Source organism: Acanthochromis polyacanthus, chromosome 12, assembly GCF_021347895.1.
Source record: "Acanthochromis polyacanthus isolate Apoly-LR-REF ecotype Palm Island chromosome 12, KAUST_Apoly_ChrSc, whole genome shotgun sequence".
NCBI classification, from domain to species: Eukaryota; Metazoa; Chordata; class Actinopteri; family Pomacentridae; genus Acanthochromis; species Acanthochromis polyacanthus.
In genome coordinates, this window is record NC_067124.1 from 33,116,656 (window position 1) to 33,133,782 (window position 17,127).

General features: G+C 37.8%; 3 protein-coding genes across 3 annotated transcripts; 2 read left to right on the forward strand and 1 right to left on the reverse strand.

Annotated features, from left to right (window-relative positions):
* Positions 1 to 541: 541 nt before the first annotated feature.
* hcst (hematopoietic cell signal transducer) lies at positions 542 to 11,559 on the forward strand. The gene is made up of 5 exons (XM_051957153.1): positions 542 to 739; positions 8,887 to 8,943; positions 9,134 to 9,154; positions 9,364 to 9,498; positions 9,851 to 11,559. The coding sequence occupies exons 2-5, from the start codon at positions 8,898 to 8,900 to the stop codon at positions 9,892 to 9,894; spliced, it is 246 nt and encodes an 81-aa protein (XP_051813113.1). The 5' UTR covers positions 542 to 739; positions 8,887 to 8,897; the 3' UTR covers positions 9,895 to 11,559.
* A 1,239-nt stretch (positions 11,560 to 12,798) lies between these two features.
* On the forward strand, positions 12,799 to 14,552 carry tyrobp (transmembrane immune signaling adaptor TYROBP). The gene is made up of 5 exons (XM_022220897.2): positions 12,799 to 13,643; positions 13,729 to 13,749; positions 13,845 to 13,982; positions 14,074 to 14,141; positions 14,258 to 14,552. The coding sequence occupies exons 1-5, from the start codon at positions 13,607 to 13,609 to the stop codon at positions 14,312 to 14,314; spliced, it is 321 nt and encodes a 106-aa protein (XP_022076589.2). The 5' UTR covers positions 12,799 to 13,606; the 3' UTR covers positions 14,315 to 14,552.
* Positions 14,553 to 14,622: 70 nt separating this feature from the next.
* LOC127536514 (uncharacterized) lies at positions 14,623 to 16,980 on the reverse strand. Its single transcript, XM_051957149.1, has 8 exons — positions 16,841 to 16,980; positions 16,690 to 16,751; positions 16,533 to 16,565; positions 16,381 to 16,428; positions 16,050 to 16,097; positions 15,267 to 15,629; positions 14,971 to 15,033; positions 14,623 to 14,811 (listed from the first exon to the last, which is right to left on the reverse strand). The coding sequence occupies exons 1-7, from the start codon at positions 16,915 to 16,917 to the stop codon at positions 14,984 to 14,986; spliced, it is 681 nt and encodes a 226-aa protein (XP_051813109.1). The 5' UTR covers positions 16,918 to 16,980; the 3' UTR covers positions 14,623 to 14,811; positions 14,971 to 14,983.
* Positions 16,981 to 17,127: the final 147 nt, after the last annotated feature.

Genomic DNA, 17,127 nt, shown 5'->3' on the forward strand with positions numbered 1-17,127 from the left:
TTGGTGAAAATCCGTCCATGACTTTTTGAGTTATGCTGTTAACAGGCAAACAGACAGACAGACAGACAGACAGACACACACACACACACACACACACACACACACACACACACACAGACACACACAGATGGACAGACAAACAAACTCCGGTGATTACATAACCTCCTGGCAGAGGTAACAAAATACTGACTAATGAACACATATTTCTATATAAAACAATAGATAGAAGTTATATATCAGAGAAAATGAATATATATAAATCATAGATGGTGTATCAACATCATTCACACACACACACATATATATTTACAGTGTTTGCAAAATACCTGTCTACAGTCGAGCTTAATATCAGAATATTCTATTACCTATTATTATTATCTATTATTCCCGCTATGAATATTAAAATACGCCGAACCATTTGTCCTGTATCATAGCTACATGTATGGTGCTTGCAGCAAAAAAAATAAAAATAAAAACGCCTGAAAATCAGTTTAATATTCAGAGTTAAGATGGATTAAATGCGCTGTCTAACAGGGCTGAGTGGAGCGGGTGTCCGAACCAAGATGGCGGCCGTATTTCTCGCTGCGCAGCACCCCGAGCGGCGTCTACTCTTATGGTCTCCTGCACGCCGGACTCTGTCTCCCCTTGGACTATCTGCCTGTTTCCCTGCCCTCGCCACATTCTCCCCATCGGCTCCATCCGTTCTGCCCGCTTCCGCCTTCAAAACCCTGGAAAATTCGTGAGTCTCCCTACCCCCGTAATTTAGTTTTGTTTTATGTTTAGTTTAACTCGGCCTTTGGGTCCGCCTTTAGTTTAGTTTAGTCTATTTTTTCTCATCCCCGTTATTTCCCTCCGGCTTTCTTTATTCAGAGTTTTCTGTTCATACATATTCTTATTTTTTCATTAAATCATTATTAATCTCACCCACCTGTCTGTGCCTGCTGCTTGGGTTCTACACACCCGTGACATTTTTACTCATTTTTTTGGAAAATATTTACAATAATTTTCTTGCCAAATTTGGGGGATTTTTTTAAATAAAACTTTTAAGGGAAACTTTTCATTAGAATTTTCTTCCTTAAGTTTTTTCAGAAATTTGGGGAATTTTTTGCTGAAGTTTTGGATTTTTTTGAGACAAGGAAACAGGAGGGTTAATAATAACAACAGTATATGTTCTTTGTAAGATCCTGAATTGTTACCCCTCTTTTTGTATAACTTCACATCTTGTTTCTCAGTACATACAGTGGGTATGGAAAGTATTCAGACCCCTTGAAATTTTTCACTCTCTGTGTCACTGCAGCCATTTGCCAAAATCAAAAAAGTTCATTTTAATTCTCATAAATGTACACTCAGCACCCCACCTTGACAGAAAACAAACAGAAATGTAGAAATTTTTGCAAATTTATTAAAAAAGAAAAACTGAAATATCACATGGTCATAAGTATTCAGACCCTTTGCAGCGACATTCAGCTGCCCATTTCTTCTGATCCTCCTCGAGATGATTCTGCTTTTTTATTGAGTCCAGCTGTGTTTAATTAAACTGATTGGACTTGATCAAGGAAAGGCACACACCTGTCTGTATAAGACCTTACAGCTCACAGTTAGTGATGGCGAGATGAAGCTTCATGAAGCATTGAGGCTTTCCATCCAATTGGTTCACTCATGGGTCAAAGCTTCATGGTGCTTCATTTGCTCTACTGCGCCATCAAATGGACAAATAAATGTAAAATAGGCAGAGTGCCTATAATGACACACTGGCTTTGCTATGTGAAGCTTTGAATTGTGTTTCAATGATAATGCCATCAATAAACAAGTAATATACTTAATATAGTGTCTGTCTTTGCTGATAGCAGAGATAGAAGGGAGAAGTGGAAAAAATGGGGAGAGATTTGAGATTTGTAGGTTGACTGTTTGATTGGGGTCAGGTTCTGGTTTTCTGTAAAGTGTTTAAATACTTTTAATTGTAATAAGGGCAACATAAACAAAATGTGCTGTGCAAGCAGTATGACCAGCTCACAAGGCTTCGACATCATAATTTTTGACTCCTCCCCTAAATGAAGCAGGCCTTGATAGGTGCTTCGTGGAAACGCCCCCTCCATTACTCGACATGGGTCGAAGCCTCTGCACATCTTGCAACATCACTACTCACAGTGCATGTCAGAGCAAATAAGAATCACGAGGTCGAAGGAACTGCCCAAGGAGCTCAGAGACAAAATTGTGGCAAGGCACAGATCTGGCCACGGTTACAAAAGAATTTCTGCAGCACTCAAGGTTCCTAAGAGCACAGTGGCCTCCATAATCCTCAAATGGAAGAAGTTTGGGACGACCACAACTCTTCCTAGACCTGGCCGTCCAGCCAAACTGAGCAATCGTGGGAGAAGAGCCTTGGTGAGAGAGGTAAAGAAGAACCCAAAGATCACTGTGGCTGAGCTCCAGAGATGCAGTCAGGAGGTAGGAGAAAGTTCCACAAAGTCAACTATCACTGCAGCCCTCCACCAGTCGTGGCTTTATGGCAGAGTGGCCCGACGGAAGCCTCTCCTCAGAGCAAGAAACATGAAAGCCTGCATAGAGTTTGCCAAAAAACACATGAAGGACTCCCAGACTATGAGAAATAAGATTCTCTGGTCTGATGAGACCAAGATTGAACTTTTTGGTGTAAATTCTAAGCGGTATGTGTGGAGAAAACCAGGCACTGCTCATCACCTGGCCAGTACAATCCCTACAGTGACATGTGGTGGGAGCATCATGTTGTGGGGGTGTTTTTCAGCTGCAGGGACAGGACGACTGGTTGCAATTGAAGGAAGGATGAATGCGGCCAAGTACAGAGATATCCTGGAGGAAAACCTCTTCCAGAGTGCTCAGGACCTCAGACTGGGCCGAAGGTGCAAAAAATTCTACATTTCTGATTTTTTTCTGTCAAGATGGGGTGCTGAGTATACATTTATGAGAAATAAAATGAACTTTTTTGATTTTGGCAAACGGCTGCAATGACACAGAGAGTGAAAATTTCAAGGGGTCTGAATACTTTCCGTACCCACTGTACATGTATGTACTGGTATGTATTCTGCCTACTGATCAACCGATAATACTAAAGCTATCCCCATAGCTCAGGAGTAAATAGGCAATGTTGGAGGTTGTAATCTAAAACCATTACAGAAATAAATGTTAGAGATATGAACAACTGCTGTGGCAAATATACAGTACAAATAAAAGGTAGCCTATGTAAATATAATGAAGATAACATATTTAAAAGTTGTAACACTAGAACGTAAGAATAATAATATTCTACATTTAAACTATAATTTAAATAGAAATGTAGATCTTTTTATGAGCGAGCTATATGTAAACTAGTAAAAATTAAGGTGCTCATAATGGCTCATTATCGTCAACATTATTACTATAAGACTGAATAAACATGGCAGGCATTGTAATGCTGAAGAGGTTGAATTATTTAGAAATCAATGTTTAAGTAGTTTTCTTAATAATATATGGTAAGATGATCTCAAATTTTATGTGTTAAATATTACTCCTTAAGTTAAATTTTTAAAAATCTTTTATCTTTAAAGGTGAAGTAACTTTAACAGTCACTATTCAATCAAATAAAGTACAAGTAGTATAATGGAAGTAGTTGAGTAGAGTATCTCAAAAAGTAAGTAATGTACTTCAGTGAGTAAGTTAAGTTAGTTAAGTCAATCACTCAAAGTTAAGATTGAAAACATAAATATATTCATATATATTTTAAGAATTGTTCTATATTTAGGTCAACAGACACATTCCTACAACAATAAAGGTAACAGACACATAATGCGAAACATAAAGTTGAAAATAGGAAACTGTACAACTTATTTAGACTCAAGACGAAATCTAAAATCAAACATGTTTAGCTTAAGAAAGCAAGCAGAAACATGTTATACCATTTATTAATATACCTGTCAAATAATATGAGCTGAGGAACAAGCTCGAATACTGATGATTGTGTTACTGATCAGAGTTTCAGATAATGTGTTAAAAACGCCTTTTTTTTTCAGTTTTCCGCTCTAGTCAAAGTCATACAGGAACCTCTGTGTCAGCTCAAAAACAACATCAAAGACCATTATGCTGGCCAATGAGTGTCTTTTTACCAAATGACTAACATTTGCTCCATAAATTCTCAACAAAAACATAACTGTGGAGAAATGTGTCAAAGAAACAGAGAAACATACAGTAACAGTACAGCTTAAAAGAATGGATGTGGGGGGGAAAGTGAGCCAAGTGCTCCACTTAGTGAAGATTAGTGGAATAAAGAGGTTCATGAAATAAAGTTGGATAATAAGAATAAAAGAAATAAATTAGATACAACAGAGACAAATTTTTAGAAGAAAAAATGTGCTTTTTAAGATTTACCTATTTAAATTTAATTTGGGGGGAAAATCTTGACAAATCTTGACATCTTTGGATTCTTTGCACCATTGTTGTAAAACTGTTTTGTGTGTTAGACACCATCATAGGATACTGCATAGAGCCCCCCAAAAGCTGGAACTGGCCCTGGATTTAACCACAGAACAGACAAATGGCCAGCAGACCAGATACATAATTTATCCGACATATTCTCCAGACTTAGCCTTTATAAAATCTTAAACTCTCAGCTTTTTGTTCTGGTCTGCTCGGAGTTTTCTGATATGATTTATAGAACAAATGACAAAACAGAAAATAAAAAGAAACAAAAAAGGGAGGAAATGACCAAAAATTATCAAAAAAAAAAAGAAGAATCCAATAGAAAAATGGTCATACATCACAAAATAGTAATCAGATTATGAATATCTACTACACAGGGAACAATAGTATCTCAGTTTCTATTACTTTCCTAGATTACATAGCATCAGCACCCTTTAAAGAATTACTAAAATTTTACTATTTCCAGCCATTCTGAACACAATATCTCCCTGGATGTATATTATTTGTATATATTTACTTATTTTAATACAGCATGTGTGATGTCCAGTATCAGTATTTCTGTTCTAAATACATGCATTTTCTTTAAAATCTATTTGTTACTAAGAACTATCACACTTTTACATTTTTGTATCATTATCAGTAAACCTGTCCCTAATTTAGTCTGCATTCTTTGAAATGATGCTGGATTTTATTAATAATAATAATAATAATGGATTTTATTTATAAAGCACATTACATTTATGGACAAATCTCAATGTGCACAATCAAGAAGGCAATAAAAACAATGATAAAAACAATATAATATAATTAAAAAATTTAAATACAGTAAAAGCAATACGACAGTACGAAATAAAAAGGTTTTCAGCCCTTTTTTGAATGAATCCATCGTCTGTGGAGCCCTGAGGTGGTCGGGGAGGGCGTTCCGTAGACGGGGAGCAGCAGCCTCAAAGGCCCTGTCGCCCATGGTCCTGAGCCGAGTCCTGGACGGGCGCAGACGGTGCAGTTGGCCTGACCGGGTTCTGGCTGAAGTGTGTCGGTGAAGGAGTTCAGTGAGATAGGTGGGGGCTGCACCGTGCAGACAGTGATCGGTGTGAAGAAGGGTTTTGAACTGAATGCGCAGATGAACAGGAAGCCAGTGCAGAGTGCGAAGGATGGGGGTGATGTGATCATGTTTACGCATGTGTTTCTGTTAACTGGAAGACTGTTTTAGTCCAAGGAGATAAATGTGGAAGAGCAAAAACTATGCAGGGGATTTTTTTTTTTTTTTGCTTTAGTGGCATCTGTGTGGAGTGATGCAGCCTTGTGGCAAAGAGAAGCCCTGGAGCTCCCTCTGCTGTTAGAACAAGTTAGAATCAGCCTAATCTAAAGTCAAGGAACTGCTGACCTAAACTGAAACTGAACACAAACCGTGATGTAAATTGTATTTTACTGGGCAGCTACCGGATAAATCTTGACAGCACAGTTTGCACTGGAACCTTGAGGATTTTAGAGAAGCTGATCAATCAGAAGAAACTGAGCAATCTGTTGAATGAAATAGACCCTCAAATGCCATTTTAAGTGTATTTGTGTGTATGCTGATGTTGTCATTAAGAGTCAGCAGAGCGAACAGTTAAATTACGAGCACAGCGCTGACATTTAAGCAGCCCACACAGTTTCACACCTTTCTGTCTGGATGGTGTCTCTCCAGATTATTTCTTAACCGTCTCTCAAGGTGGTCCAGCTCATCTTCTCCGCTCTGAGTTTTAACTCGTAGCCTCCAGCAGAAGGTAGCAAGTTACGTAATGTAGAGAACTGTGGAATTTTAAATTTTAGCAGGTAAAAGATGCAGCTGAGGGGTTATACAATAGCAATGTGCTGCAAGGTTGTGAGAGTGCTGAATATACTGAGTTTTCTGTTGTCTTATGTAATGTTTTTTAGCGCACTTCATAAGTTTAACATCATTAAAACGTCGTATTGTTCCTATTTGTATCCTCTTTCAGTAAATACATCATTTCTAACATGACATGTAGAGTATTTCCTATAATGAACAATCAAAAACTAATGCTTTAGAAGACTATATTGGAAAAAAGGCCCCAAAGTAGAAACTCAATTCGCAAAAAAATGTATACACGTGATTACTGTCAAGAAAGCCTATCCGTCTAACCTACCTAATCATTGAAACAGAATTCAGTACATTTTTGATTTGCTGTTTACCAAATTGCATGAAGATGGTGATTAATTCACCCGTGAACACAAAAACGGTCTCACTTTGAAGCTACGGGCTGTGTCAGTCTGCATGTCTGCATAATGGCTGAATGTGAAACGGAAATGCCAGAGGAACTGAAAAAAAATCTGACTGTGAGGCTTCACAGCAAATGGAAAAAGAGTAAGATTGGAGATCAACTAAAAATCTGTCGAAACACTGTCGCAGCAGTAATCAGGAGGCATACCATAAGCCAGAGCACCACTAATCGGAGCTGCAGTAGTTGTTCTCGTAAACTGACGCCATGGATAGTGAGCTGCTTGTATTTTCTACCTCAGAAAAACAAATGGCACAATGTTTCTGTGACAGCTGGGTCATTCCAGGTGAAATGACCAGATATTCCTTGGGGGTGTTGTTGAACCATTTTCAAATATGTCCTAAATTTGTATGCCATTAGATAGTCACAAAAGCACTTTCTATGCAAAATTGTAGGCCTGTAGCTCCAATAGTTTCTGAGTTGTGGGGGTCTGAAATTTTCAAAATTTGGGCTATAAAAAGCCTCGCCAGCATTTTTTGCATCTTTAAGTGGTTATTTCTCAGCATCTAGACATACCAGAGAGCTGTGAGTTGGTAAACAAGGCCTCTGCATGTAGCTAGTGCCCCACAAACATCCTCAGGTGTTTCCCTACACTCTGCAGGCCATGGGGGCTTGCTAAAAATGCTAGAAATGAAGAGATACCTACTCACGAGTGGGGTTTGGGACCTTAAAAGTACTCGAAATACTACACAGAAGTGTTTTAACACCCCTGGGTTCCATTCTACACAAACTTGTGTGATAACTTAGCAAACTGAACCTCAGTTTGGAAAATATGAGCTCCTAAAGTTGGGCGAGATTTTAAATTGGCTATTTTTGGTGGCAAAAATCTCAGTGTGGGACAGGTACCAGAGACCCCAACTTTTTCTACAAGACAGTTCCATCTGTCTTCTATCGCTGTACAAAAAAGCAGCAGGGTTATATCTGTAGTTACTGAGATATTCTTACTCAAAATGGCATGGGTAATGTCAAAATCGTTTTTGGTTTTCAGTACTTTAAATTGGGATACAAGTATTAGTAGTCATTCCAATGGTAGTATTATGTATGTTTTGTTCTTTTTGAAATGTTAATTGTTAAAGGTGACGACCTTCAAAAAGTATAATGGTCAAAAAACTACAAACAGGCTGAGCATTTCCCTACAGCTCCTCCAGCAAACGGCAGCTGAAAAAATAGTCTCTGAAGAAGATATTTGAAAAACATTTGTAACTTCAAGTCTGCCATAATAAATAAAGGAGAACATAAGAAGTATTCAAATGTGATCAAATATTTGGATTGCAGTAATAAAAATGCACTGACATTTGCTCCTATTGTAGTTTTTGCACTTTTAATCTAGTAAAAAAAAAAAACTACCTAAACTGTTAGTTTATAATACAGCATAAAAGCAAAAACCCTACAGTTCAGCTTATGTAATGCAATTATTATAAGGTGTTCCAATTTTCCGTCATTTGACCTTTTAATGAAACTGCATTGTCGACAAAGATATTCAATGTGTGATATCCTCTATTATATGAAGAACTGCATCTGTTCAGTCACAGTTAAAGTGCCAGTAAATTGAAAGAGGAAATCTGCAGTCATTAAATTGAAAACCCCCATTATTAGCATGAAAACAACCAGACGGCGGTTCAGCCCACCAGAGGAAGTCAGCCCTCAAAAGTGAAAACCGATGAGAAACTAGAGTCACATTGTCTTTTGGATTGCACAAGACGGATCAGCCCGAGCAGAGCAGGTACTGACTTTCTCTTTTTCCTGATCCCTGATTTTTAAAACTTTAATCTCTGACCAATCTGTCAGATCAGATTAAACTGGTTCTGGATGTAGCTTTTGATGAAAAATATTCAACTGGAAAATGTTGGGCGAGGTTGGTTTAAAAATACAGAATACAGTTTAAAATGCAACTGGCAGAACTTAATCATTCTAAAGAAAGCGTTCGAAAGTTTAAATATAGATTTTTGTTTTTCGTTTCTTTCATTTGAAAAGCCCACGCAGACACTCTGTGACTTGTTGTGATTCTGGAGGTGTTTTAGTGCTGCAATGTTTAAAAAAAGCTCAAACTTCTACGGTCGGTTTAAATGATTGATCCTTAATGCTAAAAAATTTCAAGAAGACGAAGTATAACATAACGTGAGTGTTTAAGAATCCTACATGACATCATGCTTGGTCTCCTTTTGTTGTCTTTCAGAATTCCCAGCAATGGCATTTAACAAATTCTTCATTGTTGCCGTATGTTGTCTTTGCTGTAAGTAGAAAGTGACAGCTTGTTCTCTCTTCTTTTTGCACTCACACTCAACAAGAAGGGGGTCTCACACAGGAAAATGTAACCACAAGCAAATTGCACGACGGAAGCTTCACTGACAAAGGTGTTGCTGTGTGATATTAGCAGCGATAAAGTTTAAACTGTGGCCTTCTTGCTTGTTTCTTTCTCTAAGATCTGACTGTGGCACTTGCAGGTATGTGCAACAACAACAACAAAAAGAGACACACAACTCCAGAACACAGTGCTTATGAATGTTTTCGTTTAGAAAAACATGCAACACCGATGCAGATTGATGACACACGAAGAATCATTTTTTCCAGTCACATCTCAGGGTTTGGTTTTTTTCCATTTCGTCCCACTTCTTTTTGCTTCCTGTCTGTTCGTTCTCTCTCTATCTGCCAGACAGCACTGTGTCTTGCTACAGGATCGAACCCGGCACGATAGCGGGCATCATCTGTGCAGATGTGCTGCTGACCCTCATCATCGTCGCCGCCACCTACAGATGTGCCAGCTTTCGGCGTCAGAAGATCGACAATGGTGAGGCAGTGCGGCTGAAATGACGCATGTTTTTGTATGTGTGACTCTGCAATGTGTTGCTTCTTGCAGTATTTGTTAGACATTTTTAAAAGGGCGAGGTGTTAGTGGTAACTGTCTGGACTCCTACAGCCTTCTCAGAATCGCTCAAAACTTTTCTGACTCCTGTTTTATCCTGATGAAAGCTTCTTTAGTTTGTTGAACATTTTAGCCACTTTTTCTTTGTGTATTTGTTTGTCTACTTTAATGTGACTACATCCATCACACTGCATTATTATATATCTCATTTGTGCATTTGTGCTTTGACAGAGTAATTTCTCTCTCTTTTTCTGTCCCTCTTCTCGTGTCTTCACAGCTAACAAAGTGTACATGAACGTCCGGGACTACTGCAAGAGCTAATCTAAAGGTGGTGCAGTGCATTGTAAAATTCTGTTCAAGCTTTTTGATCCAATCTTTTTTTTTTTAAATGCTGCAAAAAAATGCAAATTGCCCTGAAAAAAAATAACAATTTTATATTAAATTCTTCTGAAACCAACCCAAATTGAGTGTCTTACACATATTTGGATATCTTTACACTTATAATAACAATTCTGAATTCATCAAAACAATTCAGCAAGAAAAAAAACTATTACATAGCATTGAAGCATAACAAATGATTTATTGTGCCAAATAAAAAGCTTTAAACTTTTATTAAAAGCCTTTTTACACCTAGTCACGATGTGGATTCTGCTTGCAGTTATATTGAAACTTTAAATAGAAAGTTAAATAAAATATTTTTGATGGCACAGCTGAAACACAACAAGGCACCCTCTGCAGCTGGCATTTGGTAGCTTAATATCTAGATAACCCGTTGAACCACAAACAGTTTCAGGGAATTTTTGATTCTCGTCACATTATCACAAACTGTGGGCTGTTTTTTCACGGCAATGCAAAGTCCTCCACCTCCATGGAAACATCACATCTGTGGCTAGAAGTAGAGACAACTCAGAAAGGCCTTCTGCGCAGTATGAGCCAGTTAAAATGCCATAAATCATGAGTTTATAAAACAAAAACGAAACACAAGAACGCTGAATTTCTTTGATGTTTTTTTTTATTTGAATGGAATCAACATGTTCACCATTTTTCTATAAATGAATTATTTACATTTGTAGTTACTTTCTGTACTTGTATACTATCGGCTCCATGTTACCACACAGATAAGATGAAAACTCTGAATTTTGTTACGTGACTGTTGGAATTTTTGCTATTTTACAGGATGTGTGGGTCAGTTTAGAACCTATTTAATGCTCTTATACGTGCTTCTGCTTATTATTAAACATGGAGTCTTTACATTTTTATGCTGATGACATGCAGGTGTACCTTCCTTAGATCCTTCAGCCCTGGTAGGCTGAGTTCTCTTAATAACTACTTTTGTGAAGTCAAATAGTTGTATGGCAATGTCTTTTATTCAGCTGTTAAAACAGAAATTCTTGCTTTTTAAACTGCCGGAAATGTTAAAACTGATTCTGGCACCAGATGATGCTCTAGTAATCTCACTTTTGAGCACAAAGCCACATTTTGAGCATCATGTCTTACATTTTAAAGACATAGACATCATTTTATTTATCTTATAGTGTATCAGCTTTTTTACCTGGCTGAATCAAACGTTTAAGATTTTACTGACGACTTTTAAGGCCCTTCACAGTCTCTACCCAGCTTTATCTCCGATCTCTTAGCAACGTGTGCACAAACGTACACGGAGGTGTTTTCCATTTGCCCTGGAGTGAACTGCCCGAGGAAATGAGGTCAACTGATTCAGCCACCTCTTCTAAGTCTTTTGTCTCTTCTTTAAACATGCTTTTATCAGAAAACCTGTCCTAATTTGTCCTTGATTTTTAATGTCCTTTGGAGTGTCTGTTTTTAAAAAATCTTTTATTATGTTTTACCTTTAATCTTACCATGTAGATATTTATGTTTTCAAGAGCTTTATGGATGTAAGATGCGCAATAAAGCACAATCAAAGAGTGAAACTGCATTAAATTGATATTTTCTGCTTGAGCACATGAATAAAGTGCAGCTAAAATATTTTTTTTTGTCAGGGTCAATTTTTGTTGAGTGAACTCTGTAAGAAGAAATATCAAATTACACAACAGCTATAGACTATTTTTGTGGGTTGTTTGTTTTCTGTGTTTGTTTGCATCACATGTTTTTAATTCTTTTCATTTTCTTTCTTCTTTCTATATGGTTTATCCACTTGTACATGTGACATTTCAACCGTGTGACTAGTGCAGGACATCTGATTACATCTGATCCATTTTAAAAGTCTCCCTGTATGTTGAGGTGAGACGCAGGTCAAACGGCTGTCTGTCATTTCAAACTCAGTGAACACACTAACCAAATACAGCTCAGTATCTCTGGTCCATCTGTCTGATCTACCTCGTCTCTATGTTTCTCTGTGTTGTTTCAGTTGTCACCTCTTACTTTCACTCCTCTTCAGAGAGCCCTTTTCTCTATATGTCATTTATATTTCACATTTTAGGAGATGCCACTAACATTTAGAGTTTATCTCTCTAATCCAGCAATTACACCTCACCTGTTTCTTTTTCTTATTGGTATTAAAAAAGATCCCCGATTTAAGTCGTGCTTCTCCTTCTTAAACAAGATTTTAATCAGAACTGCTTTTAGATTCCCGGGTTATGAAATCTTGCAGATGAGTCATTATTGTTAAACTTTTAATTAAAGGCCACAAATTTCACCAAGAACGGCATCTGATCGATGTTATAAATGTAAGTGAGGGATTGACTCTACACATTTTCCAGAAATTTAATAGTCAATTGAGCCATTAAAGGACAGTTTCTGACAAATTAACAGGCTGAAAAGAATATTAATGTCTTGTTATAAAGCGATTAATGCCAGTTAAAGGGATTTTTCACAGCCTGCCAACTTGAAAGTTCTCACTTATGGTTTGCAGTTTATCTTTAAAACACAATTAAATGGTTAATTAAACTTAATAAAGTCATTTATTATGAACAATTTATAAATGGGATGTATAAGTATGAATCCAAATGCAGTCAAACTATAATAAATATAATATTTGTCATCTTTTAGATTTATGCACTAATTCACTATCATCCTCAGAATAAAGGAATGAATGATGGTTTTATTTTGGAAAGTTCTGCCCTTGAGAAGCTAAACCGCTATTTTCTTTTTAATTACATCTTTATTTCATTTTTATTAAATGACTAACTTATTTATGGTTCTACATGTTTTAATTGCATAGAATTTTGCATGTGACCTCATTTATTTTTATGTATTTAATTTATTTATTTTTAATTTCTAAACATTTTTCCACTGATAAGGCTAAATGAATAATGATAATAGTTCCTGTTGGTGTGTCTGTGTACAGGAATGCTCAGTATAGGTGCTGTATGCATTTGCTTCATTTTACATATTTATCATTTGAACATTTTCATTGTTTTGTTATCTGTATTTAACTTTCTCAACCAATAAAGTCTCTTCGACGGCAGCAGCGTAGGTCTGCTTTCGTTTCGCTGACAGCACAACATGATTAGAGATAAACCTGTGGTTTAACAATGGCTCAGAGACTATTTAGACTGCGGCCAGCCACCTGCGCAAAGCCACAGGTCATGAGGAAATGCTTTATTTGAAGATACGATCACGTGTATTTCAGCAGAAACGGTAAGTGCAATGAAACTGACCTTATAAGGCCCCTTAATCTTGGCCTAACTTGGAAGATCTCATTTAAACTGAACAACATGTTGCTAAAACAGGCCAAAACAACGCCCGACGATCAAATATACACAGTGCAAGATTTTCATTTTGTACAACATCAGCAATACCTCACATAAAGGTGTCATGAAAGAGGCTAAACCGAAACAGCAGCTTCCTCTTCTCTTCGTGGACGCCTTCCTCCTCCTCCTCCTTCTTCTTCCTCTGTCTCAGTCATATGCTGGCAACCCTCAGCATCACCGACTATTGTGTCTGTGGACAGTTGTTCATCTACAAACCCTCCCACCTCTGGCTTCTTGTTTATGGGTGCGACAACGCAGCCTCTTGAAGAAGAACAGAAGTCTTTTTATATCCTCCTCAACCAGAAACCAACCTTAAGAAGATGTCTGACGCTCTCTGTATTGTGGGTTCAATGTTTGGTGAGTGTTGTTGACAGTGGATAATTATAGCAGTGGTGCATCGGTAAATGAACGCTCAACTTATTGAGAACTCTGTCTCTTGCAGGATCGGCAGAAGCACAGCAAGGTATATGACTTTTCTAAACTCCTGTGTGACGCTGGGATGTGATGTTGAACGTTTCAGTTCTGTGTTTCTTCACTTTTTTTTTTGTTTTTTTACAGATTGTGGATCCTGTTACATGATAAACATGAACTCCGTACTGGGCATCATTGCCTCTGACATTATTTTGACCATCTTCATCACTATCTCTGTGTTCTGCGTCGCGACTCACCATCGGAGGAGGAGAGATTCGCATGATGGTAAGCGTTAAATTTGTTGTGTATTGTTGCTCATTTGTCACTGTAATCATCAATATGGAAAGTAGGTATTAATTTGGCACTTTGTTTACAGGAAAAAGAAATGTGCCATCATCAATGTCAAAGAAAATGGCAACAGAGGTCACAGAATCCCCCTATCAGGTAAAATAGGATTATATTGACGAATTAAACATCAATAGACTAAGTCTGAAATGATAACTCTTCATATTATGTATTTTTTGTGTTGCAATGATGAACCGCTTTGATTTTTTTTGTAGGAGTTACACGGGGTCCAATCAGATGTGTACAGTGAGCTTCGGCACTTTAGGAAATAAAAGTAGAAAACTAAAGCTGTCAGCCAGATTATTTTAAACTGTCCGCTACAAACATCTTGCTTTGCTATTTGTCTGCTGTATCATTGTGTATTTTTGCAAGAAACTCATATATATTTTATTCAGTGTTGTGCTGAAAGTGATGTTACTGTGGCACTTACTTTGTTTTATATGTATATGTATCTTAAAATATGTATTCGTATTTAACTAAATATAAATTAAACTACATTTTAAACCCAAATCACCAACAGTCGTCGTATGTGCTCACTTCTGATTTCACACACCCAGCATTATAGTCTGACTGCACAAAATTGTCAAAAGCCTCTTTATTTCTCACATTTTGTTCACATGATCAGGTTACAAAAAAGAAAATGCATGTAAAAAAAAATCTAATTTAAGATGAAAAAGCCCCAGAAACATCTGAATGTGGAAGCAGCCTGTCTGCCTCCGATGAGTCAACAGATGGCGGCTCCTGACTCATTATGAGGAAGAAAAACAATCTGTGGGGGAAAAAAAAGCAGAAAAACAATTGTTAAACACGCATACGATCAGTCATTAATTCATCCTGTAATTAGATGTGGATCAAATGTGAGGAATTTAAATGTGCATTGTGCTGTGAGGATAGAGAAGCATGCAGGAAAAAAAACATGAAATCTCACCTCGGTTTGATCATCAGGTGGTTCGGCTCTTGGCTGGAAGAGATGAGCTGCAGGGTCTCTGCTCTGGAGGAGTTAAAGCACAGAGGAGAAAGGGGGAAAAAATGACTGATCTTTCTGGAAAATGCTGCTAATTCAACACTGCATCTAAAATATTCACTTGCACAAGAAAAATCTTACCAACTGGATAAATTTCAGAGCTCATATACTCCCTGGTTTCTGAGGGAGCATGAAGATTAATCATACAGCCTCCAGCATCATTCCTGGGACATTGTGTTTTCATGTAATGTAGATCTTACCATCACAGCCTGTGTGTTTGCTGCTGACCGCTGCAGCCAGCCTGCCGGTGTTCTTTTCCAAACTGTCCGGATCAAGCATTTCTCTGCTTCGACCCGGAGCCGACATCATCCTGGTAACTCCTCCTGCTTCTGCCTGGAAGTCTGGGCTGGCAAAAACACGTTTGCCGGACACGTTCGCAGCCACCTGAGCTTTCAGCATCACTTCTTCCTCACTAGTGAGGTCTCTGCTTGCTGGCTGTTGAGCGTGCTCTCGGCTCAGATTATCGTCTTTGCTCGCTCCTGCTGTCCCCCTCGATGGAGGCTTCTCTTTTTCCACAGCTTCAGGAACCACGATCTCATCGCTGTCATGGTTTTTTGACAGATCTGGGAAGAGTAAAAGTTGCCACAGCATGAACATTTTGCTGGACTGCACTGTTCTAGACATTGTGAGCAACACAAGTTAGATTTATGCACCTCTGCTTTCATCTCTGTCTTTACTGGGTACTCCAAGTTCTGAAATATTAAGAAATATGCTATTTTATGTGTATTAAGTGAAATATTTTTTCTGTATTTGCAGAAAATATAAAGATAATCTACTTGGAAATCCATTGGGGGTGTAAAAAAACCTCAGTAGATTTAACCTCTGACTAATCTGTCAATGAGTTTGTATTTTTTAAGTGAGGCAAGTGCATCAAAGTTCTGCATAAAATGCCGAAACAAACATAAGAGCAAATATATTTATAACCCACTCTACTGCTTTGTACTTTTTCATGTACTTTTCTCACCAAAAATACAAAAATTTACCTTCAGAATCAGGCTCTTTCACAGGTCTACTTGGAGGGTATCGATATGCTGCAGACATAAGAAATTGAAAAGTGAGAGTCACTGGGGCGGCTGCAACAATCAGATAAAGTCAAAAAATGTTTGCTACGGAAAACTCTAAAGATTCAGATGAACGATAAATCAACACAGTGACCATAAACGTTTCTGTTCTCTTTTTTTGACGGGATGTTTGTTGTTCTGGGGAACCAAAAGCGATGAGGATCTGGTGAGATGAGCCGCCAGTGCAGGACAGAATCTGAGCTTCCTGTTTTAAAACAAAATCTATCTAAAAGTTACATTTTGAATGGCAGACCTGTGATGTTTGCAGGCACGGTCTTTTCAGTAGCTGCGCCAAATGCCTCTGCAACAACAGGAATGAAGAAGTAATTTCCAACAGCAGCACAGGCACCACTTTGAAAACACTGAATGACATAAAAACAACCAATAAATGATCATGAATCTCACCGGTGAGGAAGCTTAGCACATTTTCTCTTTGAGCTTGAAAAGAAACAATGACAGAAAGCATTATCCTGACTGGATTTTTTAATCAATCTTACATTTTCATTACAAAATCGAGAAAGTTCAAAACACCATTCGATCATTTCTTTTAACACTGGTTTACCTCTAGTTGGGGCCGTTACCACCAAGTTTGCAAATGGTAGCAGCAGCAGACAACACACAAAGCTGAAACAAATAAAATCACAAGTTTTATAGTATTGTTTCATTTGCAGCTAGGAAATATGATGCATTTCAGTAAGAAAAAACAAACTTACAGCTTCATTGTAGACTTTGGTCCTCTACTGTGTCCACTCCTAGTCAGTAAGAATGCAGCTGGGCCTTTATGTACCATCACTTTATCCCGCTTTTTACCCTTTAACCAGCCTTGCCCTGGTTAATTACAGCTTGTGACAGGATGTATCAGACTGAGTTTAGTCAAAGACTAATTCTGTGAGTTGAACAGTGCACGACTTGCATGCAGAGGAGCAGCAATTAGATCATAGATTTAGAAAAGTCCACAAAGGTCTATTCATTTCAGTTCAAAATGAAAACAACTGTTCCA

Bases quoted from the DNA above. Each gene is read 5' to 3' on its own strand.
- hcst (XM_051957153.1), top strand. From the start codon at position 8,898: ATGGCATTTAACAAATTCTTCATTGTTGCCGTATGTTGTCTTTGCT. The intron at 9,155-9,363 runs GTATGTGCAACA...TCTATCTGCCAG, and splicing joins TCTGACTGTGGCACTTGCAG to ACAGCACTGTGTCTTGCTAC. The intron at 9,499-9,850 runs GTGAGGCAGTGC...GTGTCTTCACAG, and splicing joins GCGTCAGAAGATCGACAATG to CTAACAAAGTGTACATGAAC.
- tyrobp (XM_022220897.2), top strand. From the start codon at position 13,607: ATGTCTGACGCTCTCTGTATTGTGGGTTCAATGTTTG. The intron at 13,750-13,844 runs GTATATGACTTT...GTTTTTTTACAG, and splicing joins ATCGGCAGAAGCACAGCAAG to ATTGTGGATCCTGTTACATG. The intron at 14,142-14,257 runs GTAAAATAGGAT...TTTTTTTTGTAG, and splicing joins TCACAGAATCCCCCTATCAG to GAGTTACACGGGGTCCAATC.
- LOC127536514 (XM_051957149.1), bottom strand. From the start codon at position 16,917: ATGGTACATAAAGGCCCAGCTGCATTCTTACTGACTAGGAGTGGACAC. The intron at 16,752-16,840 runs GTAAGTTTGTTT...TATTTGTTTCAG, and splicing joins CCAAAGTCTACAATGAAGCT to CTTTGTGTGTTGTCTGCTGC. The intron at 15,630-16,049 runs GTAAATTTTTGT...TACTCTTCCCAG, and splicing joins GAAAGAGCCTGATTCTGAAG to ATCTGTCAAAAAACCATGAC.